This window comes from Erinaceus europaeus, chromosome 11, assembly GCF_950295315.1.
Source record: "Erinaceus europaeus chromosome 11, mEriEur2.1, whole genome shotgun sequence".
Lineage (NCBI taxonomy): Eukaryota > Metazoa > Chordata > Mammalia > Eulipotyphla > Erinaceidae > Erinaceus > Erinaceus europaeus.
The window spans coordinates 114,903,608-114,931,517 of record NC_080172.1 but is presented as its reverse complement, the minus strand read 5'-3'; the positions used below and the strand labels follow the sequence as shown (position 1 = coordinate 114,931,517).

The 27,910-nt window shown below is 51.0% G+C and overlaps 1 protein-coding gene across 1 annotated transcript; it reads right to left on the bottom strand.

Annotated features, from left to right (window-relative positions):
* Positions 1 to 21: 21 nt before the first annotated feature.
* On the bottom strand, positions 22 to 27,910 carry FBLIM1 (filamin binding LIM protein 1). Its single transcript, XM_007523708.3, has 7 exons — positions 27,611 to 27,910; positions 16,086 to 16,267; positions 12,919 to 13,036; positions 9,761 to 9,930; positions 9,345 to 9,523; positions 7,398 to 7,515; positions 22 to 1,683 (listed from the first exon to the last, which is right to left on the bottom strand). The coding sequence occupies exons 1-7, from the start codon at positions 27,855 to 27,857 to the stop codon at positions 1,570 to 1,572; spliced, it is 1,128 nt and encodes a 375-aa protein (XP_007523770.1). The 5' UTR covers positions 27,858 to 27,910; the 3' UTR covers positions 22 to 1,569.

Here is a 27,910-nt window from a genome sequence, read left to right as displayed (position 1 = left end):
ACTTAGACAGGACACAAATGATCTTGGTTACTCATTTATTTCTTCAGTGGTGCAGGGAAAACTCGGCTAGTATAGTGGCATGTGACTGCGCGGATACACTGCTTAGAACAAAGACAGGAGTAAAAGAAAAGTCTTGGATATTGCTCTCAAGAAAGTATTAAGGGAACAGAATAGTGGGTCCACATTTATGGCAGAAACTGTGGTGGGGAGGTGAGCATGAACCCTGGAGTTTGAGACTTGCTGCGCTAAGCTCCTGGCAGGAAGCTGTCTCACCCCTAGGGGGCTCTATAGTCTCTCTCTCTCTCTCTCTCTCTCTCTCTCTCTCTCTCTCGTCGACCCCCGACCTACTCATGGGAGCAGAAGATGCAGAGGATGACTCAGGGAAAAAAGCGTGCTGTGAGGCCGGGCAGTGGCACACTAGGTTAGGTATGAAACACAAGGATCTGGGTTCGAGCCCCCTGACTCCCCACCTGCAGAGTATATATACCCTTCACAAGCGGTGAAGTAGATCTGCAGGTGTCTCTCTCCTCTCTCTATTTCTCCCTCCCCCCTCAATTTCCTTCTATTCTATCCAATAAAATGGCGACCAGGAGTAGTGGATTCATAGTCCTGGCACTGAGTCCCAGCGATAACCCTGGAGGCAGAAAGAAAGAGAGAAAGAAAGAAAGAATGCTGTGATTGTTCACACCTTACCCAATGCCTTAGAGGCACCAAGCAGTGAAAGCGAGGTTTTCTCTTTATGAGACAAAGTCCTTGCCAGTGTGGCTTTAAGGAGGCAGTTGGTGGTCGCAGGGCAGCCTGGGTAGAAGGGTCCTAGTGGGGACTTGAGGGTTAGTTAGGGGGGCTGGGAGGGACACGCAGGACAGTGCATGAATAGGGGGTCACATATGCGCCACCCCACTCAGGGCTGCAGTAACAGCCCCCTGCCCCTGGCACTCAACAGCCCCTTCAGCTGCGTCTCTGTCTCACACGGCTGTGCCGCACGGAATCGCTGGCATCTTCTGCATTAGCACGTTGCGTGTGACATGCACGTCCCAAGATGGCATATCCATGGCTGGGTCATCCCTGGTCAGTCTTGCACTTTTCCGAACACAGGGAGGCACTTCCTATTTAGAACCCCACCTCCCTCCCCCCAAATATTCAAAGAATGTCTCCCATCATTTAAAATTCAAATTGTTTAAAAAGTGCTTGCTTAAGGAACCTTGGAGTTTGACTCCCAATTGCTCAGTCTCACAAGCCAGAGCTGATCCCAGCGCCCCCGCCTGGCCACCTGGTGTCACTGCTGTTAGGGACGGCCAGGTCCGGGGCCACAGAAACCCAGGGGTGATGCTCACGGTGTGGAACCTTCTAGAGCTCAGAGGGGAGGCACTGAGGGCTCGAGAGGTGCTGTTTGCCAGTCACCCGTCACACCCTCCGTGAAGGGCTGGCTTAGCCACATCTGGGGTGTGGTGGGCAGAGCTGCAGGCCGGATGCAAGAGCAGATCAGGAAGGGAAACTGAGTCAGGATAGGCTCCCCACCCCCATCCCAGGCTAGCGGGCAGCTCCCGGGCCCCAGGGCCAGGGGTGCCCTCAGCAGCAGCTGGCAACACTCCGCTTCACGTGGCATGGTTTACAGAAGAGGTGGTTGTTCAGCGGGTAGCAGCCCTGGTCCGTGGGCTCGATGGACAGGAGCACACTGCAATCCTGCAGGAGACAAGAGGACACGTGTGGAGGGGCGCAGGCCTGCGACAGCCCCGGCCGGGGGAGATGACGCTCACGAGCACCGTGTGGCTGTGGACGCATGGCCTGCCGTGCCCCCAGCACCGCACAATGCCGCGGTGTTTCTCCTTTTTCTCTGTCTCTATCTGAAAAAAATCAGCCTGGTGTGGTGAAGTTCCCCCCCTCCCCCCCCCCCCCCGCCTAAACACACACACACACACACACACACACACACACACACACGCGAAAGAATTTTGGGGTCACAGATACCATCCTGACTTGGCCTGGCCAGGTAGGAGGGACACCTACCCGCATGTGTCTTTTTTTAAATATTTTATTTATTTTCCCTTTTTTTGTCCTTGTTGTTTTATTGTTGTAGTTATTGTTGTTCTTGATGTCATCATTGTTGGATAGGACAGAGAGAAATGGAGAGAGGAGGGGAAGACAGAGAAGGGGAGAGAAAGACAGACACCTGCAGACCTGCTTCACCGCCTGTGAAGTGACTCCCCTGCAGGTGGGGAGCCGGGGGGCTCGAACCAGGATCCTTACGCCGGTCCTTGTGCTTTGAGCCACCTGCGCTTAACCTGCTGGGCTACTGCCTGGTCCCTAGCTCTAAGCTCTTTAATATCAAGGCTCTGTACCCTCTCTTTCTTTCTTTCTTTCTTTTTCTTTTATTGTTTAATTTTTTTAATATTTATTTATTCCATTTTGTTGCCCTTGTTATTTTACTGTTGTAGTCATTATTGTTGTAGTTATGACTGATGTCGTCATTGTTGGATAGGACAGAGAGAAATGGAGAGGGGAGGGGAAGACAGGGGGGGAGAGAAAGACAGACACCTGCAGACCTGCTTCACCACCTGTGAAGCGACTCCCCTCCTATTTATTTATTTTTAAAGATTTTATTTATTTATTTATTAGTAAGAAAGATAGGAGAGAGAGAGAGAGAGAGAGAAAGAACTGGACATCACTCTGGTATATGTGCTGCTGGGGATTGAACTCAGGACCTCATGTCTGAGAGTCCAGTGCCTTAGCCACTGCACCACCTCCCGGATCACCTATTTATCTATTTTAATTTTTTATATTTATTTATTTTCCCTTTTGTTGCCCTTGTCATTATTGTTGTTGTAGTTATTATTGTTATTGATGTCACTGTTGTTGGATAGGACAGAGAGAAATGGAGAGAGGAGGGGGAGACAGAGAGGGGGAGAGAAAGACAGACACCTGCAGACCTGCTTCACCACCTGTGAAGCGACTCCCCCGTAGGTGGGGAGCCGGGGGCTCGAACCAGGATTTTCACGCTGGTCCTTGTGCTTTGTGCCACCTGCGCTTAACCCTCCGCGCTACCGCCCGACTCCCTATGTAATTAGAGCTCTGCTCAGCTCCGGCTGATGGTGCTGCTGAAGATTGAATTTGGGACTTCGAAGCCTCAGGCACGAGTCTTTTGGCATAACCACTATGCTGTCTCCTCAGCCCTGATCTGTGCAATGCCTATTAGCTACCGGAGAAGACATCCTAAAAGCACAAGTGTCAAACCTGACGTCCCAGAGTGACACGTGTGACCTCTCTGAAATCAGAGCCCAACAAGCAGCCCTGCTGCAATGGAATCAGGCCAGGTGGACAAGGGCCAGGGCCACTTCTCCCAGCCTCAGTGCTCACCTTAAGTGGGGAGAACGGCTCAGGGCCTGCAAAGTCACCAAGTGTGAGGTAATGGCCAGCGGAGCCTCGGACAACACATGTCTGGGCAGCATGGCTCTATGTGGATCAGGATTGTCTCGTACACTTAAGACGATTTATGCTAGTAGGACTGACACACACACTGCCAGTTAGCCTTTCGTCTGATTTCTTTCTTTTATTAATATTTATTTATTCCCTTTGTTGCCCTTGTTGTTTTATTATTGTAGTTATTATTGTTGCCATCATTGTTGGACAGAACAGAGAGATGTGGAGAGAGGAGGGGCAGACAGAGAGAGGGAAAGAAAGACAGACACCTGCAGACCTGCTTCACCGCCTGTGAAGCGACTCCCCTGCAGGTGGGGAGCCGGGGGCTCAAACCGGGATCCTTACACCTGTCCTTGAGCTTCACACCATGTGTGCTTAACCCGCTGCGCTACTACCCAACTCCCTCTTCTGCTTTCTTGAGAAGCCTCTATGTCCTCACCAGCCAGGTGGGGGACATGTTAGTTGCCACTGGGCCCTCAGTTATGTCTGTGCTAACAACTCCTGAACTTCCTTACCGTTCTTTTAAGATGCACCATCAGTCTGGACTTTGAACTAGAACCAACAAGGACACATAATTATAAAGCTATTTGTTGACATCGCCACCAAGTTCCACTGTCACCTTCAGTGAAAACGGCCTCTTTGTGGTGGGGGGTGACGGCGTGTTGGCAGGTGGTGGCGCACCTGGGTAATCACACAGATTACAATGCACAAGGACAGGTTCAAGCCCCGGTCCCCACAGGTCTGCAGGTGTCTCTCTCTCTGTCTCCCCTCCCCTCTCAATTTCTCTCTGTCTCTATCCAATAATTAATAAATAAAGGGGGGCCAGGCGGTGGCGTACCTGGTTAAGCGCTCACATTACAGTGCTCAAGGACCTGGGTTCAAGTCCCTGGTCCCCACCTGCAGGGGGAAAGCTTCACAAAAGGTGAAACAGAGCTGCGGGTGTCTCTCTGTCTCTCTTCCCTCTACCACACCCTTCCCTCTCGATTTCTGGCTGTCTCCATCCAAGAAATAAATAAAGATAATTTTATAATAAATACATAAATAAATAAATGGAGTGGAGTGGTAGCGCAGCGGGTTAAGCGCACGTGGCGCAAAGCGTAAGGACCAACTTAAGGATCCTGGTTTGAGCCCCCGGCTCCCCACCTGCAGGGGAGTCACTTCACAGGTGGTGAAGCAGGTCTGCAGGTGTCTGTCATTCTCTCCCCCTCTCTGTCTTCCCCTCCTCTCTCCATTTCTCTTTGTCCTATCTAATAATGACAACAATAATAACTACAACAAAAAACAACAGGGCAACAAAAGGAATTAAATAAATAATTATTTAAAAAATAAATATGATTTTTTAAAAAGATTTTATTTATTTATGAAAAAGATAAGAGGAGAGAGAAAGAACCAGACATCACTCTGGCACATGTGCTGCCAGGGATCGAACTTGGGACCTCATGCTTGAGAGTCCAAAGCTTTCTCACTGCGCCACCACTCGGACCACTAAATAAGATTTTTCTTAAAAAACCTCTTGGCTCCTTGTAGTTGATATTTGGGGTAGGGAGAAGTCATTAGAGTTATCACTGGGGCTCTGTGTCTGCATTCCACCATTCCCTGTGGCAATTTCTTTTTCTTTTCTTTTTTTAAAAATCTTTACTTATTTACTGACAGAGACAGCCAGAAATCGAGAAGGGAGACAGGGAGAGAGACAGAGAGAGACACCGGCAGCTCTGCTTCACCACTCATGAAGCTTTCCCCGTGCAGGTGGGGGGACCAGTGGCTTGAACCCGGGTCCTTGTGCACTATAACATGTGCACTCAACCAGGTGCACCACCACCCGGCCCCTCTTTTTCTTTTCTTATAGAGACAGAGAGAAGGAGATGGGAAGAGAGCTGCAGGACTGTTCCACTGCCCGTGAAGCTGACCCTGCAGACGGGGTGGGGGCTTGGTAACATGCACACTCTACCAGGTACGCTGCCATGTGGCCCCGCCTCCCATTGTGTCTGTGTGAAAAGATGTTTAGAGTTCCTCGTTCACTAAGAGAGCCGCCCTGGGATCACCCACGATACCATAGTGGCTACAACTAGAACAGACAGAAACATCTGTGGCACGGGGGTGAGGATGGAGGACTCCTGGCGTCTCCCCGGCAGAAGCAAGTATATCATTTGCAGGATCCAGAGCATAATGAATTAGGTGCAGAGCTTCTGTTCCAATTAAGAGTTGGGGGCCGGGCTGTAGCGTGGCGGGTTAAGCACACATGGCACAAAGTGCAGCACAGACTGGATTCAGGAACCTGGTTCAAGTCCCCGGCTCCCCACCTGCAAGGGGGAGTCGCTTCACAGGCAGTGAAACAGGTCTGCAGGTGTCTGTCTTTCTCTCCCCCTCTTTCCATTTCTCTCTGTCCTATCCAGCAACAATGATGGCAATAACAACAACAATGATGAGAAACAAGGGCAACAAAAGAGAAACAAAAATAAAAAAGAGTTTGGCTAGGATGACATCAGAGTGCTAAGATGAACGTGCAACCCCTGACCTTGGGGCCCCGGCCCCCCCCTTCCTGCAGCCAGAGGACCAGTCTCCTAGACTGGCTGGGGAGCCCTGTCCTCTCTGGTCCACACTGCTACCATACCCTGTGGCATTCAACACTCCTTTGATTGATTGATCGATTGATTTTATTCTACATTCACTATTGGACAGAGACAGAGAAATTGAGAGGGGAGGGGAAATAGAAGGAGAGAGGGGCCGGGTGGTGGCATACCTGGCTGAGAGCACGTTACGATGCACAAGGACCTGGGTTCAAACCCCACCCCCACCCCCCAGTCCCCGCCTGCAAGGGGAAAGCTTTGCGAGGGGTGAAGCAGTGTACTGCTGTCTCTGTCTCTCTCCCTCTCTATCTCCCTTTCCCCTTTCAGTTTTTGACGGTCTCTATCCAATACATTTTAATAATAATAAAAGAAAAAAAAAGGAAAAGAGAGAGAGAGAGAGAGGCACCTGCAGCTCTGTTCCACCACTTGTGAAGCTTTCGTCCTGCAGGTGGGGACCAGGGGATTGAACCCAGGACCCCACACTTGGTAATGTGAGCACTTAACCAGGTGTGCCACCACCTGGCCCCAGAAATAAAACCTTAAAACAAATGAACACAGTGAAACAGAGGGAGAGAGAGAAGACACCAAAGCCTCCTCCAGGGCAGTTTCCTGTGGGTCGGACTTGAGTCTAGGACGTGAGAAATGGGCGTCCACCCTCCAGGAGAGCCACTCCCCTGCAAGTGGGGAGCTGGGGGCTCGAACCGGGATCCTTATGCCGGTCCTTGTGCTTTGCACCACGTGTGCTTAACCCGCTGCACTACCGCCTGGCTCCCTCTTTTTTTCTTTTTATTGGGGGATTAATGGTTTACAGTCGACAGTAAAATACAATAACTTTTGCATACATAGCATTTCCCAGTTTTTCTTTTTTTAAATATTTATTTATTCCCTTTTGTTGCCCTTGCTGTTTTATTCTTGTAGTTATTATTGATATCGTTGTTGTTGGATAGGACAGAGAGAAATGGAGAGAGGAGGGGAAGACAGAGAGGGGGAGAGAAAGATAGACACCTGCAGACTTGCTTCATCGCCTGTGAAGCGACGTCCCTGCAGGTGGGGAGCCGGGGGCTCGAACCGGGATCCTTAGTCTCGTCTTTGTGCTTGGCGCCACCTGCGCTTAACCCGCTGAGCTACTCCTCGACTCCCCCAGTTTTTCTTATGACAACAACAACAAAAATACAACCCCACTAGGTCCTCTGCCATCATGTTCCAGAACCTGAATCCCCCCCACACACACACACACCCTAGAGTCCTTTACTTTGGTGCAAGACACCAGCTTACTGGATCTTATCTGTACTCACCCCGGTCATGTCTGTCTCAGCCTGCACAGCAAGCAGCAGTCTGACAGCAGCCCGGAGCCACATCCCAGAACCCAGCCCAGACCCGGCCCCTGGAGAGAGGCAGCTCCACTCCGCTCACCTCACAGCGGTAGCAGTTCTCGTGGAAGTTTCTTCCCATACACTCGATTTTGAAGTCGTCCTTCCCATCACAGGGGATGATGGGGTTCTCACAGATGCTGCACATGGGGGCAAATTTCCTGCAGGGAGAGGAAGCCGTGCATGGGAGGCACCCATGGCGACAGCCGCAGGAATCAACGGTCAGACCCAGGCTGCCCCCGTTCACCTCTCAGCACTATTTCTGCCAGCCTGCTCCTGCTGCAGGGGAGCCAGGAGCACGAATGCCTAACTCTTCCTGCCAGAGCAGATGGGGAGGCTGTGATCAGCTCTTGGCGAGGGAGTGAGCGGGAGGCGTTCGGGAGAAATCTCTGTGTTCAGTGAGGCTGGAGGACACTTACTCTGGGTGAGTCTCTAATGCTCTGCTTTCTTTCCTCTTTCTCAATAGGTACATCCACCTCTCCTCTCCAGGGCAGGGACTAAAGTTCACAGATTTATTCTAATTGATTAATTAATTAATCACTCTATTTATTTTTGTCAACAGAGTTATCACAGGGGTTTGGTGCGCACACAACACACTTACAGCTCCTGGTAGCTACTTTCTCTTCCTTCCTCTGCTCCTTTCTCTCTCTCTCTCTTTTTCCAGAGCCCTGCTCAGCTCTGGCTTAAAGTGGTGCACGGGACTGAACCTGGGACTTCAAAGCCTCAGGCATGAGAGTCTCTTTGCATAACCATTATGCTATCTACCCCGGCCCTCCCTCTTTCTTTCTTCCTCTCTTCAATAGAAATAGAAATTGTGGGAAGTCGGGCGGTAGCGCAGCGGGTTAAGCACATGTGGCGCAAAGTGTATGGACCGACGGAAGGATCCCGGTTCAAGCCCCCGGCTCCCCACCTGCAGGGGAGTCGCTTCACAGGTGGTGAAGCAGGTCTGCAGGTGTCTGTCTTTCTCTCCCCCTCTCTGTCTTCCCCTCCTCTCTCCATTTCTCTCTGTCCTAGCCAACAACAACATCATTAACAACAACAATAAAAAAACAAAAAGGGCAACAAAAGGGAAAATAAATAAATAAATTTAAAAAAAAGAAAAGAAATTGTGAGGGATAGAAACGGAGAGAGAAGGGGGAGTCAGGCGGTAGTGCAGCAGGTTAAGTGCACGTGGCGCAAAGTGCAAGGACCTGCTTAAAGATCCTGGTTCGAGCCCCTGGCTCCCCACCTGCAGGGGAGTCGCTTCCCAGGCGGTGAAGCAGGTCTGCAGGTGTCTGTCTTTCTCTCCCCCTCTCTGTCTTCCCCTCCTCTCTCCATTTCTCTCTGTCCTATCCAACAATAACGACATTAATAACAACAACAACAATAATTACAACAATAAAACAACAAGGGCAACAAAAGGGAATAAATAAATAAAATATAAAAAACCCAATGTAAAGCATCCAACAAAAAAAGATCCATGGCAAAAAAGAAGAAAAAGAAAAAGAAAAAGGAGAGAGGAGGAGAGATCCTGCAGTACTGCTTCACCCCTCATGAAGCTTCCCTCTGCGGGTAGGGACTGGGGACTTGAACCCAGGTCCTTACGCAGGGTGACGCGTGTGCTCGATGGAGTATACCACCGCCTGGCCCACTGCCCACAGTTTTATGTGTCTCTACTGTTTCATACACGTCTGTGTCTGAGGTGAGGACCTGTGGTCTGAGGGGCTGAGGGCCAGGCCCTACTGTCAGGTGAGTTGAGGTTCAAAATGGAAGCTTCCCTGTCTGCTGTGTGCCTCAGTTTCCACGTCTGGTAAAGCACAGCCCCGACCAGTCTCCAGCAGATGGGATGGTTGTAAGGATGCAGTGGTTTAAGCCCAAGGGGGTACCCTGCACAGCACAGGGCCTCAGAGAGTGCACAGTCGCATACAGGGTGCATGGGAGATGAAGACCCAGTACTTGTCTGCGGGGAGGCTCCGTCCTCCCTGCCCCAGCCAGGCCGCGGTGGTCCTACCGGTAGAAGTCATCCAGGCAGTACACCTCGTTCTGGCCATCCAGGGCGAAACGCTCATCCCCGATGCAGCGGGCGCAGCTCACGCAGGTGAAGCAGGTGGGGTGGAAGGCCTGGCCCAGGGCCCTGATGACGAGGTCCCGGATCACCTCGCCACACTTGCCGCACCTCTCCAGGGTGTCCTGGGACAGAGCGCACGGCCTCAGTGCCGTCCCAAGCACCAGGGCCATCTGCCAGCTACCGCAGGGGCTCAGGAGGCCGGGGGGGGGGAAGCAGAGGGGCTCACACGCCCTGCTACGAACAGCCACAGCTTGGCTGAGCTTCGCTGAGCCTCGCCGGGGAGTGGGCCAACGCGTCTATGTCCCGTGACTGCTGCGGGCCCGACACAATGCGACACCCAGAAGCCTGCCTCAGTTTACCTGGTAGCAGGGCTCGCAGAAGGGCCTCCCGTCCTTCTGGTAGAAGCTCTGTCCGGCCAGCTGGCGGCGACAGGTGCGACACGTGAAGCAGCGTGCGTGGTACTGCCTCTTCATGGCTTCCACAGCCAGTTCGTGGGGAGACACGGTCTTGTGGCAGAAGGCGCAGATGTCTGGGGTGGGGAGGACACACACGGGCTGTGACCTGGCCAGCCTGGGAGTGCAGGACCCAGTCACCACCCAGAAGATGCCCAGAGTGCCCGGTCTGTCCTGGGACCTCAGGGCTGTGAGTGTGACGTTAAGAGGGATGGGGGGGGCTGGGAGTATGGATCCACCTGTCCACGCCCATGTTCAGCGGGGAAGCAATTACAGAAGCCAGACCTTCCACCTTCTGCATCCCACAATGACCCTGGGTCCATACTCCCAGAGGGCTAGAGAATAGGAAAGCTGTCAGGGGAGGGGATGGGATATGGAGTTCTGGTGGTGGGAACTGTGTGGAGTTGTACCCTTCTTATCCTATGGTTTTTGTCAGTGTTTCCTTTTTATAAATAATAATTTAAAAAAAGAGGGGTAGGCAAAGGTCTGGGCGGAGCGACAACAGAGAGTGCTGGACTCTCTAGCACGAGGTCTTAAGTTTCATCCCTGACATGGCTATGTGCCAGAGTGACGCTCTGGTTCATGCTCCCATCTTCTTCTTCTGCTTCCCCTTTTAAGATTTACTTATTTATTTATTTATGAGAAAGATAGGAGAGAGAGAAAGAACCAGACGTCACTCTGGTACATGTGCTGCCGGGGATTGAACTCAGGACCTCATGTTTGAGAGTCTGATGCTTTATCCACTGCGCCACCTCCCGGACCACTATTTATTTAGTTTTTACCAGAGCACCACTCAGCTCTGGTTTATGGTGGTGCAGGGCACTGAACCTGGGATTCTGGAGCCTGAGGCCTGAGAGTCTCTTTGCATTACCATTATGTTGTTGACCCCTGCCCTATTTATTTATTTTTATTTATTTATTTATTTTTTTAAATATCTTTACTTATTGGATAGAAACATCCAGAAATTGAAGGGTTGGGTGGAGGTGCACCTGATTGAGTACACATGTTACCATGGCAAGGACCTGGTTTCAAGGTCCCAGTCCCCACCTGCAGGGGAAAAGCTTTGCTATTGGTGAAGTAGTGCCGTAGGTGTCTGTCTGTCTGTCTGTCTGTATCTCCCTCTCAATTTATGACTATCTCTAATAAACAAACAAATAAATAAAGATAATGAGACATCTACAATACTACTTTACCACGTGTGAAGGGCTGGGGGCTTGAACCTCGGTCCTTGAGCATGGGAATATATGCACTCTAGTGGGTACGCCACTACTGGCTGCAAATAAAAATAAATCTTAAAAAAAAAAGGAATGTGAATGGCCTTTGAAAAGCTAAAATGAGGAGCCGCTGGGCTGGGACAGCCAGGCTGTCATCTGGAAGCAATTCAAAGGAATTGTGGTGACTGACAGCCTCAGTGTGTAAAATGGAACCAGGACACTAGAAGGAACCAGAGAATGATTTTATAACCGGGGTGGAGAAGTTCTCTGGGCACGTGCCGAGTGCTCCGTCACCGCTAAATAAAGGAACAGCACGCCCCCGTGCGGACACGCTGCGGGCTAACAGCCAGGAGAGGAGCTGCGGCCAGCAGGGGACACTTGGCACTGACATCAGAACTGCAGGTGTCACAAAGCACAAGGACCGGCAAAAGGATCCCGGTTTGAGCCCCCGGTTCCCCACCTGCAGGGAAGTCGCTTCACAGGCGGTGAAGCAGGTCTGCAGGTGTCTATCTTTCTCTCCCCCTCTCTGTCTTCCCCTCCTCTCTCCATTTCTCTCTGTCCTATCCAACAACAACGACATCAATAACTACAACAACAATAAAGAGACAAGGGCAACAAAAGGGAAAGTAAATAAATAAAACTAAAAAAAAACCTGCAGGTGCATCTGCCCTGTGATCTCAGCGCCTCCTCTTGTCGATTTGTTCAAAACTATCTTAAAAATATTTTTATATTTTTATTTATTTATTTATTCCCTTTTGTTGCCCTTGTTGTTTTATTGTTGTAGTTACTACTGTTGTTGTTATTGATGTCATCCTTGTTGGATAGGACAGAGAAATGGAGAGAGGAGAGGAAGACAGAGAGGGGAGAGAGAAAGACAGACACCTGCAGACCTGCTTCACCGCCTGTGAAGCGACTCCCCTGCAGGTGGGGAGCTGGGGGCTCGAACCAGAATCCTTATGCCGGTCCTTGCACTTTGCACCACGTGTGCTTAACCCGCTGCACTACCGCCTGACTCCCTTATTTATTTATTATTGGGTAGAGACAGAGAGAAATTGAGAGGGGAGAAGGAGAGAGAAAGGGAGAGAGACAGACACCTGCAGCCCTGCTTCATCACTGGAGAGGCTTTCCCCTGGGAGGTGGGGACCAGGGGCTTGAACCCAGGTCCTTGTGCACTGTAATGTGAGTGCTTAACCAGGCGCGCTACCCCTTGGCCCCTCCCCTTCTATACTTCCAGATTCCCCCTCTCAATTTCTTTCTGCCTCGAGCCAAAATAAATAAATAAATCTTTAAAAAAATATATCTGTTTATTTATTCCCTTTTGTTGCCCTTGTTGTTTTATTGTTGTAGCTGTGGTTGTTGTTATTGCTGTCATTGTTGTTGGATAGGACAGAGAGAAATGGAGAGAGGAGGGGAAGACAGAGAGGGGGAGAGAAAGACAAGACACCTGCAGACCTGCTTCACCGCCTGGGAAGTGACTCCTCTGCAGGTGGGGAGCTGGGGGCTTGAACTGGGATCCTTAACTGGTCTTTGTGTTTTGTGCCACCTGCGCTTAACCTGCTGCGCTACCACCCGACTCCCAAATAAATCTTTTTTTAAGAGATTGTTAAAGAGAGAGAGAGAGACCTGTAGCATTACTTCACTGCTTGTGAAGCCTCCCTCCTGTAGGTGGGAATGGGGGGTTTGAACCTGGGTCCTGGTGCATGATGAGGTGTGCGCTCTACCAAGTAAACACTACCCAGCCCCCCACCTCCAGGCCCTGCCCTTCCAGCTCCCACCTTGGAGGTCCAAGCCAACCCCCTTGGGCTCTCGCCCCTCCAAACCCCCCAGGACTTGGTCAGCCCTTGCCCATACCTGTGGAGGCTTCTCTCTCTGGGCAGCCGGGGGGCCCCTCTGGGGGAGGCAGCAGCTCCCCCTCTGCAGGCCTGAGACCAGTGGGCCGAGGTTGGAGCGGCGGCCCCACCGCCAGGGCCTGTGGAGACATGAAGGGCGGGGGCAGGACAGGACTTACCCGGTGGGAACCCTGCACGGCCCCCTCTGCTCTGCCCCTCACAGGGTGGCGCAGGGCACAGCAGAGACGGCCCTGAGAAGCAAGAGAGCTGACTGCAGGTGCTCACAGCTCTCCAGCTCCCTGCCTTCACAGTCAAAGCCACTTCCTTCTGAGGAATCTTCCTGTTTCTCGGTCTCCAACTCCCCAGTGTCCCTAGACACACACACACCTTCGACAGAGCAGCAGGCAACTCACTGTAACACCAGAGACCCACAATCCCCTGGGGCTGGACCTGGCAAAGCACATACCTTTCTGTTCCAGGAACTTTTATTTTATGTTTTACTCTTTTTACCTCCAGGGTTATCGCTGGGGCTCCGTGCCTACACCACGAATCCACTGCTCATGCAGGCTAATCTTCCTCTTTTTTTGTTGCTCTTGCTGTTTTATCATTGTTGTGGTTATTATTGTTGTTGTTGTTAATGATGTTGTTCGTTGTTGGATAGGACAGAGAGAAATGGAGAGAGGAGGGGAAGACAGAGAGAGGGAGAGAAAGACAGACACCCGCAGACCTGCTTCACCGCCTAGGAAGCGACTCCCCTGCAGGTGGGGAGCCGGGGGCTCGACCTGGGATCCTTACGCCGGTCCTTGTGCTTTGTGCCATGTGTGCTTAACCCACCGCGTTACCGCCCAACCCCCTATTTTATTTTTAAAGATTTTAAAAAATATTTTTATTCAGGGAGTTGGAAGGTAGCGCAGCAGGTTAAGAGCAGGTGGGGAAGGGACCACCTGGCCCCTTCCCTTTCTTTTTGATTGAGAGTAAGAGACAGAGAGAGAGGGAGAGAGAGAAGCATACAGAGAGACCTCTATAGCACTGCTCCCCTGCTCATGAAGCTTCCCCCTGCAAGTGGGGGCCAGGGGCTTGAACCTGGGTCCTTGTGCACTGTCATGTGCGTGCTCAAACAGGTACGCCACCAACTGGACCCGTTTATTTATTTATTTTTGCTACCAGGGTTATTGCTGGGGGCTTGACACTGGCATGACAATTCCATTACTCCTGGTGGCCATTTTTTCTTCTTCTTTTTTTTTTTTTTAATATTTATTTATTTCCTTTTGTTACCCTTGTTGTTTTATCGTTGTAGTTATTATTGTTGTAGTTACTGATGTCGTCATTGTTGGATAGGACAGAGAGAAATGGAGAGAGGAGGGGAAGACAGAGAGGGGGAGAGAAAGACAGACCCCTGCAGGTGGGGAGCCGGGGGCTCGAACCAGGATCCTTAAGCTGGTCCTTGCGCTTTGCGCCAACTGAGCTTAACCGCTGTGCTACCGCCCGAATCCCGTTCTTTCTCTTTCTTATAGACACAGAGCTCATGAGAGAGAGACAGAGAGAGAGAGACCTACAGCACTTCTCAGACTGCTTGTGAAGCTCCCCTGTGGATGGAACTGGGACTTCTTTTGGTTCTTCCTCCCTCCCTTCCTTCCTTCCCCACACCCTCCCCTTCTTCCTTTCACCACCAGAGCTGTCACTGGGGCTTGGTGCCAGCACTAAGCATCCACCACTCCTAGCAGCCTTTTAAAAGGAACTGAGAAGGGAAGGGAGACAGAGAGAAAGACAGAATCCTGCAGACCTGCCTTACTGCTCATGACGTGTCCCCCAAGCAGGTGGAGAGTGGGGGCTTGAACCCAGGTCCTTGTGCTTGGTAATGTATGTGTTCCATTTTTATCAGTCCTAGGCATCCTACTTCTTCTTTGTAAATATATATATATTAATTTTATGTATTTTTTATTTTTATATTTTCTTAATTCTTTATAATCTTTATTTACTTATTGGTTAGAGACAACCAGAAGCTGAGAGGAAGGGGGAAATAGAGGGAGAGTGGTCCGGGCGGTGGCACAGTGGATAAAGCATTAGACTCACAAGCCTGAGGTCCTGAGTTCAATTCCTGGCAGCCCATGTACCAGAGTGATGTCTGGTTCTTTCTCTCTCTCCTATCTTTCTCATTAATAAATAAATAAAATCTTAAAAAAAAAAAAAAAAAGGAGAGAGACACCTATAGCCCTGCTTCACCACTTGTATAGCTTCCCCCCTACAGGTGGGGATTGGGGACTTGAACCTGTATCCTTGGGCATGTGAGATCAGCCAGGCACACCACCATGGGGCCCCAGCATCCTACTTCTAAGCAAATTCCTAGAATCAGGTCTCCCCTTGTTTTGGAAATCCTCCCACTTCTCCTTCCTTTTTTTTTTTGTTTTTTGTTTTTTGTCTTTTGTCTTTGTTTGTTTTCTTTATCTTTATTGGCTAGAGATAGCAAGAAATCAAGAGGGAAGGTGCAGATAGAGAGACAGAGAGACACCTGCAGCACTGCTTCACCATAGGCAAAGCTTTCCCCCTGCAGGTGGGTATGGGGGCTCAAACCCAGGACCTTGCACACAGTAACATGTGCGCTCGACCAGGCCCCATCCCTCTCATGTTTACAATGACCTGGACCGAGAGCAAAGGTTTCAAAATATGATGCTTCTCCTCCTCCAACACCTTCTCCTCTCTCTCTCTTTCTTTCAAGTTACATTTTTATTTATGTATTTATTGGATAGAGACAGAGAGAAACTGGCAGGGGGAGACAGAGAGGGAGGGAAAGACAGGGAGACACCTGCAGCCCTGCTTCACCGGGCATGAAGCTTCCCCACTGCAGGTGGGGCTTGAACCAAGGTCCTTGGGCACTGTAATGCGTGCATTCAACCAGAGGCACCACCGCCTGGCCCCTTCCCTTTCTTTTTGCTTGAGGGTGAGAGGCAGAGAGAGATAAAAAGTGACGCACAGAGAGAGAGACCTACAGTACTGCTCCCCAACTCTAGAAGCACCCCCACACACACACACCGCGGGTAGGAGATGGGATCTGAACGCAGGTCCTTGCACACGGCCATGTGTGTGCCCACAGGGTGATCCACCATCTGGTTCCCCTCGTGAGCTCCCCCTGCAGCTCCAGGGAACATCTTCTCAGAATGGAAACCTGAGACACAAAACGTGTAGCATTACCTGTGGCGGGGGTGGGGGCAGCTGCAGCTGTTCAAAGTCCGAGACGAGAGCGCCCATGCCCACGGGGACACAGGGCTCCACCTCAGGAAGGGGCAGGCATGATGGAGGGGGCGGCGGCGGGAGGTGGTCCAGGTCGGGCAGTGTGTCCTCAGCGGCCAGAGGAGGCAGGGGCGGCGGACACCCTGCAAGCAGGAGAGAGAAGGTTGCCCAGAATCTCCGGGGTCAGGGGGAGGGGATGTGTGTGCAGAGAGGGTGGGCACTGCGGGGTGGCTCAGGACCTGGGGGCCACCCAGCCCTGGGACTCATCTCTGACTGCTGTGTGATCTCTCTGAGTCTGTTTGATGGACTGGAAAATGGTTTCTCTCTTTTTTTTTTTCATATAAACTACAGAATATATTTAATTCAAATTAAACATGAAACTAGAATAATGTTCGGACCTTATCAAGAAACAATTACATTGTTTAAAAAAAAAATGGAGGGGGGTCGGGCGGTGGCGCAGCAGGTTAAGCGCACGTGATAAGGATCCCGGTTCGAGCCCCCTGGATCCCCACCTGCAGGGGAGTCGCTTCACAAGCAGTGAAGCAGGTCTGCAGGTGTCTGTCTTTCTCTCCCCCTCTCTGTCTTCCCCTCCTCTCTCCATTTCTCTCTGTCCTATCTAGCAACAATGACATCAATAACAATAACAACAATAATAAACAAGGGCAACAAAAGGGGGAAAAATGGCCTCCAGGAGCAGTGGATTCATGGTGCAGGCACTGAGCCCAGCAATAACCCTGGAGGAAAAAAAAAATGGAGAAGAGACAGGACAGCTCTGCACTCTGTCAATCCAGCAGGGCAGGGTCACAGTCAGTCTGCTGGGATGAAGGAGCCAGCAGTCACCATTGAAGCTCACAGTTATGGTGGGAGGTGGGGTTGTGGGGCGGGGGGACACATAGAGGACCGTGCATACTCCACACAAAGCGATGATTCCGCAGCACATCTGAAGGAGAGACCTCCCCCCCCCCCACACACACACACCCAAGATAAAAGTTCTTAAAGCTTGGAGTTGTCAGGATCCAATGAAATGTCGCAGGTCCAGGGCTCAGGACACAGTAGCCATGGAGACCGATCCCCCCCAAACCCCCACCTCCACTCCCATGACAACCTGCCCCAGGTCTTGTGCAGGTGGCTGAAATTTTATTTAATTAATTAATTAATTTATTTATTTATTTATTTATTTACCGGAACACTTATCAGCTCTGGTTGATGGTGGTGCAGGGGATTAAACCTGCAACTTTGGAGCTTCAGGCAAAACGGTTATTTTGCATAACCGTTATGCTATCTCCCCAGCCCCACCCCCGCCCGAAGCGGCTGAAATGCATAACCAATGCGTCCTGGCTTCTCAAAGGATGACCTCTGGTCCAGCAGCAGCACCTGGAAGTATGTCGGGAAGACAGCATAATGGTTACGCAAAGCATCTTCATGCCTTAGGGTCTGAAGCTCCAGGTTCAACCCACTTCAACCCCAAGCACCACAGAAGCCAGATCTGACCAGTGTTCTGTTAAATAAAAAAAGAAATAAAAAAAGGGGGGGGGTGTCGGTTGCACTCGGTTAAGCACACATAGTGCTAAGTACAAGGACCTGAGCAAAGAAAGATCTGGGTTTGAGATCCGGCTCCCCACCTACAGGGGGAAAGCTTTGCCAGTGGTGAAGCAGTGTTGCAGGTGTCTGTCTCTCTCCCTCTCTATCACCCTCTTTCCTCTTGATTCCTGGCTGTTTCTTTTTTCTTTTTAATATTTATTTTATTTATTTATGTATTCCCTTTTGTTGCCCTTGTTGTTTTATTGTTGTAGTTATTATTGTTGTTGTCGTTGTTGGATAGGACAGAGAGAAATGGAGAGAGGAGGGGAAGACAGAGAGGAGGAGAGAAAGATAGACACCTGCAGACCTGCTTCACCGCCTGGGAAGCGACTCCCCTGCAGGTGGGGAGCCGGGGTTCGAACCGGGATCCTTATGCCGGTCCTTGTGCTTTGCACCACCTGCGCTACAGCCCGACTCCCGATTCCTGGCTGTTTCTATCTGATAAAGAAATAAAGATAATTCCCACTTGTGGGGTGTGGGGTGTCACTTCACAGGCGGTGAAGCAGATCTGCAAGTGTCTGTCTTTCTCCCTCTCTCTAACTTCTCCTCCCTTCTCTATTCTCTCTGTCCCACCTAATAAAAAATAGGAAAGTGCCAAAAAATAAAGATAACAATAATAATAATTAAAAAAAACTTAGGTCTGTGGTGTCTCTCCCCTCTTCTGTGTGTCTCTATCCGAATGAAAAAGTGGCCCAGGGTGCTGAGATCATGCCCGTGTGAGACCCCAGCTCCTCAAAACACTAACAAGTAGTAAGGTGGCATAAGATGTGACTACAGGCTGCTGGGAATCCCTCCAAGGGAGGCAGGGGCGAGCCTGGCCAGTGCCCACAGCCAGTCCAACTGGGCTACAGGAAGTCCCGGGCAGAAGCAGAGCTTCAGGTTTGCAAGCGCGAGGCCCAGGGGTCACTCCTCAGCCCAGTATAAGCCAGTGTTGTGTTTCTCTGGCTTCTTTTTCCTTCCTTTCCTTCCCTTCCCTTCCCTTCCCTTCCCTTCCCTTCCCTTCCCTTCCCTTCCCTTCCCTTTTTTTTTTTTTTTTGCCTCTAGGGTTATCACTGGGCTCAGAGCTTGCACAATGAATCCACCACTTCTGGTGGCCATTACTCCCCTACCTCCCTTTTTTAAAATTTGATTCCATAGGACAGAGAGAAATTGAGGGGGAGGGGGAGATAGAGAGAGAGAGAGAGTGACACCTGCAGACCTGTTTCCCTGCTGCAGGTGGGCAGTAGGGACTCAAACCCGGGTCCTTACACATAGTACTATGTGCGCTGAACCGGCTGCGCCACCACCTGGCCCCCCCACGGGTTGGCAAAATGCTTTGCCATGCACGTTGAGCCGGGCACCCAGCGAAGGACCAGGCAAGGCTCTGGTGTCTCTGGGCACACCTGGCTAAAGAGCTTGTGGCCTCTGTTGTTTTCTCAATAGAGAATGCTAACATTTTTTTTAAATTATGTGTGCCTTGCACTGTATTTTTTCCAGACAGCGCTGGCATAAACTTCTTTGCATCCCAATTCAAAGGATCCCATACCACCAAATTTTTCCTTATTTTGCACATAAGGAAAAGTCAGTATTGCACCAAAGTCAAAGACTCTGGGGTGGGTGGTGGGGGAGAGTATAGGTCCTGGAAAAGGATAACAGAGGGGGAGTCTAACCAGGTATGCCACCTCCCAGCCCCTTCTCTCCCTCTCTCTGTATCTCCCTGTCCTCTCTCAATTTTTCTCTGTCCTAACAACAACAACAACAACAACAAGAATTAGAAAGGAAAAATGGCCACTGGGAATGGTGGATTCCAAGTGCTGGTCCCAAGCCCTAGCAATAACCCTGGTGGCAGTAAAAAAATAAATAAATGGGGGGTTGGGTGGTTGCGCAGTGGGTTAAGCATACGTGGCGCAAGGACTGGTGGAAGGATCCTGGTTTGAGCCCCCGGCTCCCCACCTGCAGGGGAGTCGCTTCACAGGCGGTGAAGCAGGTCTGCAGGCGTCTGTCTTTCTCTCCCCCTCTCTGTCTTCCCCTCCTCTCTCCATTTCTCTCTGTCCTGTCCAACAACGACGACATCAATAACAACAACTACAACAATAAAACAACGAGGGCAACAAAAGAGAATAAATAAATAAATATTAAAAAACAAAAAAGGATGACAGTGGGGGGGTTGTGCTGTTATGTGGAAAACTGAGAAATGTTATGCATGTACAAACTATTGTACTCACTGTTGACTGTGAAACATTAATCCCCCAATAAAGAAATCTAAAAAAAAGAAGGAAAATTCAGGCTATTTATTTCACGGAAGGATACAGGTGAAAAAAAGAGGCAAGCTGAGATCAGTTCTTTCATTAGAATCCGTGAGTTCTCATGAAAACTAGGGAAAATCAAGTATGGATAGAGCTTTAGATAACCAGAAGGCATTCGTACTGAATTGGTTAGTCACTGTTTGGTCAAGATTGCGGTTGTGTGAGGACACGGCCATATTTAGAGACGCATCCTGAAATGCAGGCCTGGAATGACCTGATTACTGATGTGTCCTCTAAAATATTTTTACAAAAGATGGGGCAGATAACACAGCGGCTTATGCAACAGATATTCATGCCTGAGGCTTGAAGGCTAAGGCTCTAACTCTGGAACCACCAGAGTTGAGCAGCACTTTAGTTGGGAAGAGAAAGAGAGAGGGAGCTAGAGGGAGGGAGGGGAGGGAGGGAGGGAGGGAGAGGAAGAGAAAGAGGGAGAGGGGGAGGGAAGGAGAGGGAGAGAGAGAAGGAGAGAGAGAGGGAAGGAGAAAGAGGGAGAGGGAGGGAGAAAGGGAGAGAGAGAGGGAGAGGAGAGAGAGGGAGAGGAGAGAGAGGGAGAGGGAGAGGGAAAGGGAAGGAGAGAGAGGGCAGGAGAGGAAGGGAGAGAGAGGGAGAGAGAGGGAGAGAGGGAAAGAGAGGGAGGGAGAGAGAGGGAGAGGGAAGGAGAGGGAGAGAGAGAGGAAGAGGGAGAGGGAGAAGGAGGGAGAAGAAGAGGGAGGAAGAGGGAGAGGGAGGAGAGGGAGAGGGAGGAGGAGAGGGAGAGAAGTGACCCAGGAGGTAGTGCAGTAGATTCAGCATTAGACTCTCAAGTTCGACCTTCAGCATCACATGTGCCAGTGATGTTTTGCTTCTCTCTTCTCTCTTCTCTTTCATTCCAGCCATGACATCATCTCCCCAACAATAATTAGATCCACCTGCATATCAGGCTCACAAATAGAAAAACAACTAGTATAGTCACGGGCCCTTTGCAGTAAAATAAAATAGGCCTATTAGCTATCTACAAAACGGAGCCCTCCCAACTCTTCATCTGCACTGTTCCAGCCTTTAGGTTCATGATTAGTCAACAATTTGTTTGGCTTTATCTGTTAACTCTTTTTTCAGCCAGCAGGTTCCAGATGCCACCATGATGCCAACTAGACTTCCTTGGACAGACGACCAGGGAAGCAATTACAGAAGCCAGACCTTCCACCTTCTGCATCCTACAATGATCCTGAGTCCATACTCCCAGAGGGATAAAGAATAGGGAAGCTATCGGGGGGGGGGGGGGGGATACAGAGATCTGGTGGTGGGAACTGTGTGGACCTGCACCCCTCTTATCCTGTGGTCTTGTCAGAGTTTCCTTTTTATAAATAAAATTTTTTAAAAAATGTTCAACTCATGGGAAAGTTTCATTAAAAACAAAACAAAGAGAAAACAGCTCAACAGCATAAGAAAAACTGGCATAGGGAGTTGGGTGGTAGCGCAGCAGGTTAAGCACACGTGGCACAAAACACAAAGACAGGTGTAAGGATCCCGGTTCGAGCCCCCGGCTCCCTACCTGCAGGGGAGTCGCTTCACAGGCGGTGAAGCAGGTCTGCAGGTGTCTCTCTCTCTCTCCCCCTCTCTGTCTTCCCCTCCTCTCTCCATTTCTCTCTGTCCTATCCAACAATGATGGCGTCAATAACAATAACAACTATAACAACAACAACAACAACAACAAAAAACAACAAGGGCAACAAAAGGGAAAAGAAAGAAATATAAAAAAAAAGAGAGAAAAACTGGCATAAAGTCATTTTTCAGTATCAGCATAGTTTAACTCCTGCTCCCAGAAGTGGGTTTGACAGAGAAAGGGGCATGGGAGTGGCCTGAGGTCCTCTCTGCAAGCCCTGTGTACAGACATCTGGGTACTTCCTGAAGCAAGGGGGCTGTCCGGTGGGCTAGAAGCTGAATCGGGAACAGGCACTATTAATATTTATTTATTTTATTTTATTATTTATTGCCTCCAGGGTTATCGCTGGGGCTCGGTGCCTGCACTACGAATCCACTGCTCCTGGAGGCCATTTTCCACAGTTTTGTTGCCCTTGTTGGATAGGACAGAGAGAAATGGAGAGAGGAGAAGACAGAGAAGGGGAGAGATAGGCAGACACCTGCAGACCTGCTTCACCGCCTGTGAGGCAACCCCCCTGCAAGTGGGGAGCCCGGGGTGCGAACTGGGATCCTTAGGCCGGTCCTTGTGCTCAGCACCACGTGTGCTTAACCGACTGCGCTGCCAGCACGGCCCCCAACAGTCACTATTTTGTAACTCTCACCCCTTCAGGTGGCCCCACCAAGGGGCTTCACAGCTTCCCTAGAGTTGGGGAAATCCACTGTCCACTGTCCCACACAGGGTGGGCACCAGTAAAGTGGTGCCAGGAGGAGGTGCGGGGTACCTCCCTCCTGCCACCAGCAGCACCAGCCAGGTGAGACTGCCCGACATGCCCTGCCCCCAGCGGCCTCTCTAGGCCTCAGGTTTCTCCTCCATTGAAAGAGACAATCCCCCCCCGAAATAGCCGGGACTGCACAGAGGCAAGGTTGTTCTAGGCCTGTGAACAGGCCAGAGTCTGGGTGGGGGCTGTGGGGAGTCTGCAGACTGGAAGGTCTGGCTCCTATGACTGGAGGATTCATGTGTTTGCAAATGGGGGTGGGGTGATGCTGCTGGTTCAAAGGTCACCACCTGGGGCCAGGTGGTGGCGCACCTGGTTGAGCCCTCACATGACAGCGCTCAAAGACCCAGGTTCAAGCCCCTGGTCCCCACCGCAGGGAGAAAGCTTCACGAGTGGTGAAGCAAGGATGCAGGTGTCTCTCTGTCTCTCTCCCCTCTCTCTGTCTCCCCCTCCCCTCTCAATTTCTATCTGTCTCTATCCAATATTAAATAAATATTAAAATGAAAATCTCTGCAAGAGAAGTTGAGAAGAGACAAAGAGAAGGTCTATTCTCCTTTAAAAAAGTCACCATTTGACCTCGTGCTTGAGAGTCCAAAGCTTTTGTTATTATTACTGGCTAGAGACAGAGAGAAACAGAGAGGAGGATGTGGAGAAGGAGAGAGACACCTGCAGTCCTGCTTCACTACTTGCAAAGCTTTCCCTCTGCAGGTGGAGACCAACGGCTTGGACCAGGGGCTTGAACCTGGGTCCTTGAGCACTGTAATGTGAACGCTTAGCCAGGTGCACCACCAGCTGGCCCCAAGAGTCCAATCCAATGCTCTATCCACTGTGCCCACTCCCTAGATGTCCATCTGAGAATGGCTCGAGGCCCCAAACCTCACCTACTTCAGGCCTTTGGACTAGAATAATCACTCGTGGCAGAGAGGTGGCTCAGGGCATGAAGTATTGGACCCTCAAGTACAGGGTGCCAGGTGCCATCCCTGGCATCACATGCGCCAGAATGGTGCTCTGGCTCTCTCCCTCCTACCCCTCCCCCTATAAATATTCAAATCTGTTGTTTTTAATACATTCATTCTATTTTAATGAGAGAGAGATACAAAGAGAAAGACCAGAGCCCCGTTCAGCTCTGGCTCATGGGGGTGCTGGGGATTGAACCTGAGACCTCGGAGCCTCAGGCATGAAAATCTTTTGCGTAAACATTATCTTCTTTAAGGATCATCCTCAAAGTTGAGTTCCCGGACTAGAGCATCAGCCTGAGGGGGAATTGTCTAAGAAAGGCCAACTATCCGGGCCCCACCACAGCCCGGCTGAATCAGAAATCCAGGGTGGGGCGCCGGCTGGCTGTGTCTGGACAAGCCCCCAGGTGAGTCGTGAGAACGAAGCTCCAGAAGCCGGATGTGAGTCAGGAGTCTGCGAGAGGCAGAAACAGTGTTGAAGCCTCTCCCACCTCTCCCAGAACCTCCGCTAAGTCTTTGCTTCACAGTCTCAGTAGATGGTGGCAGATGGCAGGTCCCAAAGAGGGAGGGACATGAGGACACAGGACAGGTGGACAGAAATGAATGAGGATGATAAGAATCTAGTGGCCAAGAGAAGGAAAGCAGCTTTTAAAAAACAAAGATCTATTTGTTTAGTAAGGTGAGGGAGGGAAATGGAGACGGAGGGGGAGGAGAAGGAGAGGAGCTGAGCATGGGGGAGGGGGGAGGGGGGAGAGAAAGAGAGAGAGAGAGGAGCTGAGCATCTCTCCAGCAAGTGTGATATCAGGGACCGAATTAGGCGCTTTATCCACAGCACCCCGTGTGTGTGTGTGTGTGTGTGTGTGTGTGTGTGTGTGTGTGTGTGTGTGTGTGTTTAGCTCTGATTATGGTGGTGTCGGGGATTAAACCTCAGATCCTGGTGCCTCAGACATGAATGTCTTCTGGGCTAAGGACAGACAGCACGATCTCCCCCAGCTTTCTGTTGATTTTTGGGTAGAGCTAGAGCCTTACACATGGGCAGTTTCACTGCTCCTAGATTTTGAGTTTTTCATTCCAACAGAGACACACACAGAGACGGGAGGGGGGGGAGAGAGAGACAGGCCACAGCGCCAGAGCATCCCACAGTGCTTCTATGTAGTGGTGGGGCTTGAATCTGGGCCATGTGCATGGCAAGGCGTGTGTGCTTCTCTCTTTAGTTCAAGGCTTTTTGATTCTTATTGCTGTTATGTTACAGATGGGCTCCACTACTCTAGGTTGACTTTTTTTTTCCTGGGAGAAAGAAAGTGAGAGAGAGAGAGAGACAGACTACACTTCCTTCAGTACAGTAGGGGTGTTCAAGGTAGGGGTGTGCGAACTTGGGTCGAGCACATGACGAAGTGGGTGCAGTATCCAGGCAAGTTTGCCGCCCTGGTTTCTTGCTTATTTTTCCCCCAAGGCTTTATTTCACTCATCACAAAGGGGAGCGTTTGAAGAGTGAGAAGCCATAGCACCACTCTGGTGCACGCGGCGGGCGCGGGGGACCCAGCCAGGAATCTCAGGCCTGCTAGTCTGCTGCTCTACCAATTGTCTCCACCTCTCCAGCTCCCCCTCCTCTCTCAATTTCTCTGTCCTAGCCAATAAAATGGAGAAAATGGCTGCCAGGAGCAGTGGCGTGCAGGCACCGAGCCCTAGTGATAACTCTAGAGGAAGGAAAAAAAAAAGAGAGAACAGGGGTGCAGGCAGTGGCACACCTGGTTGAACGCACATATTACAACCCACCAGGACCCGGGTTCAAGTGCCTGGTCCCTCACCTGCAGGGAAAAAAATCTTCATGAGTGGTGAAGCAGGGCTGCAGGTGGCCCTCTCTACCTCCTCCTCACCTCTCAATTTCTCTCTATCTCTATCCAACAATAAATCAATAGAAAATACAATTTAAAAAAAACCCACGAGAAAAAAAAGTTTATGAATGGGAGAGGCGGTGCGGCTGTGAGTGACAGTGGCCAACCAGAAGGAAAGAGAAGGTGCCGGCAAGTGTGGACTGTGGAAACAGCACAGACCGCCAGCAGCACAAGCCGCAACGTGGAGTCTGAGGACAGCCAGCCACAGGGTGGCTCCGGGCAGCAGCAGGACCCAGGCCCGGCCTTCCTACTCCTCCTTCCTCTCTCGGGCCAGACTCGGGACCACACTGCCCACCTAGAACTCATCTCACTGCAGCCAGGCTTCACGTCTAGAGTCCCTGTAACTCTGCATCACGTTTGCCAAACTGACCAGCAGCTGTCCAGGGAAGGCCGGGTTTGGTTACTGCACTCCCTAGGCAATCCTGTCCGCAATTCCAAGAGAGCCCAGGAAAATGTCCTGGGAATTTGGGTATCTGAATTAAAATTTCCCAGGCTCCTTGTCCTGCCCGGAAAGGGTATCGTCAGCTCCTACGTCCCGATGGGAGTGTTCTGGCAGCCCCCCTGGTCCCGGCTGTCTACATAAACGAGGCTGGAGGAGGCGTGCCTGCCGTGTGTGCTCCTGACCGAAAGATCAGTCTAGGCGGTTACACTGCAACGAAGGAGCACGTCAGGGAGCCTGGCAGTGACATGCCCAGTTAGGCGCATGTGGAACTAAGTGCGAGGAAACTGGCTTGGAGGTCCGGCTCCCCACTTACAGGGGGGAATGCTTCGTGGGCGGTGAAGCAGGTCTGCAGGTGTCTCTCTTTCTCTCTCCCTACCTCACTTCCCTTCTCAGTTTCTGTCCTGTCAAATAAAAATTGAAAGAAAAAAGAGAGAAGAGAAGAAAAAAGAAAAGAAAAGAAAAGAAAGAATGGCCTCCAGGAGCAGTGGATTTGTAGTGCCAGCATCGAGTCCCAGAGGTAATACTGGAGGGAAAAAAAAAAAAAGCCAGCATGTCACAGGACTGGGGAGACAGCATAATGGTTCTGCAAAAAAACTTTCATGCCCGAGACACCAAAAGCCCCTGGTTCAATCTCCAGCACCAGCACAAACCAGAGTTAGTCAGTGTTCTGATTAAAAAAAAAAAAATTGGGGCCAGGTGGTGGTGCGCCTGGTTGAGCGCATATGTTACAGTACGCTAGGACCCAGGTTCGAGCCTCTGGTCCCCACCTGTAGGGGAAAAACTTCACAAGTGGTGAAGCAGGCGTCTCTCTCCCTCTCTATCACCCCTTCCCTCTCAATTTCTGACTGTCTCTATCAACAGATAAAGATTTTTTTAAAAAACTTTTAAAAATAAAAATACAATAAAATAATAATAAAACAAAAATAAGCAATCACATATGCATATTTGTATGTTCTCACACGTGTCCGTCTCCTGCCCCTTTGTGGTACCCTCTCCCATTGCCCCTGGGTGGTTTCCATAGCAACGGCTCCGGCTCCGTCCTGGACTGTAAGCCGGGTGTCTAACCAGTGGTTTGCTGGGAGGTTCCACTCCCATCCTGGGCTGGCCTCTCAGCCTGAGCATCTCAGCACCGTCAGCCGGTCAGCCAACCCCTGGAATGCCATGCTTTCTCACACAAGATCTGCATGGAAGCGACAGGGAGAGAGGGCTGAGGGGTTGTCACCATGGCAGCAGCCCAACTCAGGCCTAGTTCAAGGTCAAGGAAAGGTGGTTCATATAGCTTCCACTCTCTGTCTCCCTTTTCTTCCTTCCTTCCTTTCTCCCTCTTCTTCTTTTGATAGGATAGAGAGATTGCAAGAGGAGGGGAAGATAGAGAGGGAGAGAGAGAGAAAGAGAGAGAGAGAGACCTGAAGACCTACTTCACCGCTTGTGAAGCCTTCCTCCACTGCAGGGAGGAGCAGGGGCTCGAACCTGGCTCTTTGAGCTTGGGAATGTGTGTGCTTAACCGGGTGTGCCACTGTCCGGCCACTATGTGTCCTTTTTTTTTTTTTGCCCCCAGGGTTATCGCTGGGGCTTGGTGCCTGCACTACAAATCCACTGCTCCTGAAGGCCATTTTTTTCCATTTTTGTTGCCCTTGTTGTGCCCCTGTTTTTGTTATTGGTGTTATTGCTGTCGTTGTTGTTGGATAGGACAGACAGAAATGGAGAGAGGAGGGGAATGGAGACAGAGAGGGGGAGAGAAAGACAGACACCTGCAGACCTGCTTCACCGCCTGGGAAGTGACCGCCCTGCAGGTGGCGAGCTGGGGCCTCGAACCACGATTCTTGCGCTTCGTGCCATGTGCGCTTATCCCGCTGCGCTACCACCCGGCACAGCTCCCCACCTGGGCACAGCCTCTGACCCCATCTCCCACCCGGCCCTCACCCTCTCACCTCCATTGGAGAGCTGAGCTGGCACAGCTGGTGAAGCCGCTGCAGTCCTGCCCGGAGGCTTCCAGGTGCCGGGCCTCGCTGCCGACCCGGTGCCCGGGGCCTTCACGGGGGCTGGCGTCTCCCGGAGGCTGCCGGGCCGGGCCTCGCAAGCTGCCTGCCTCACCTCCTCGGCGGCCTCATCTCGGCGTGGGGGTGCCAGGGTGATGAAGACAGACGACGCCACTCTCTTCTCAGGCTGGGTGGCCATCACCCTCACTCTTGGGGGGGGGGCAGCTGGGGACAAAGTGGGGTTCAGGACGC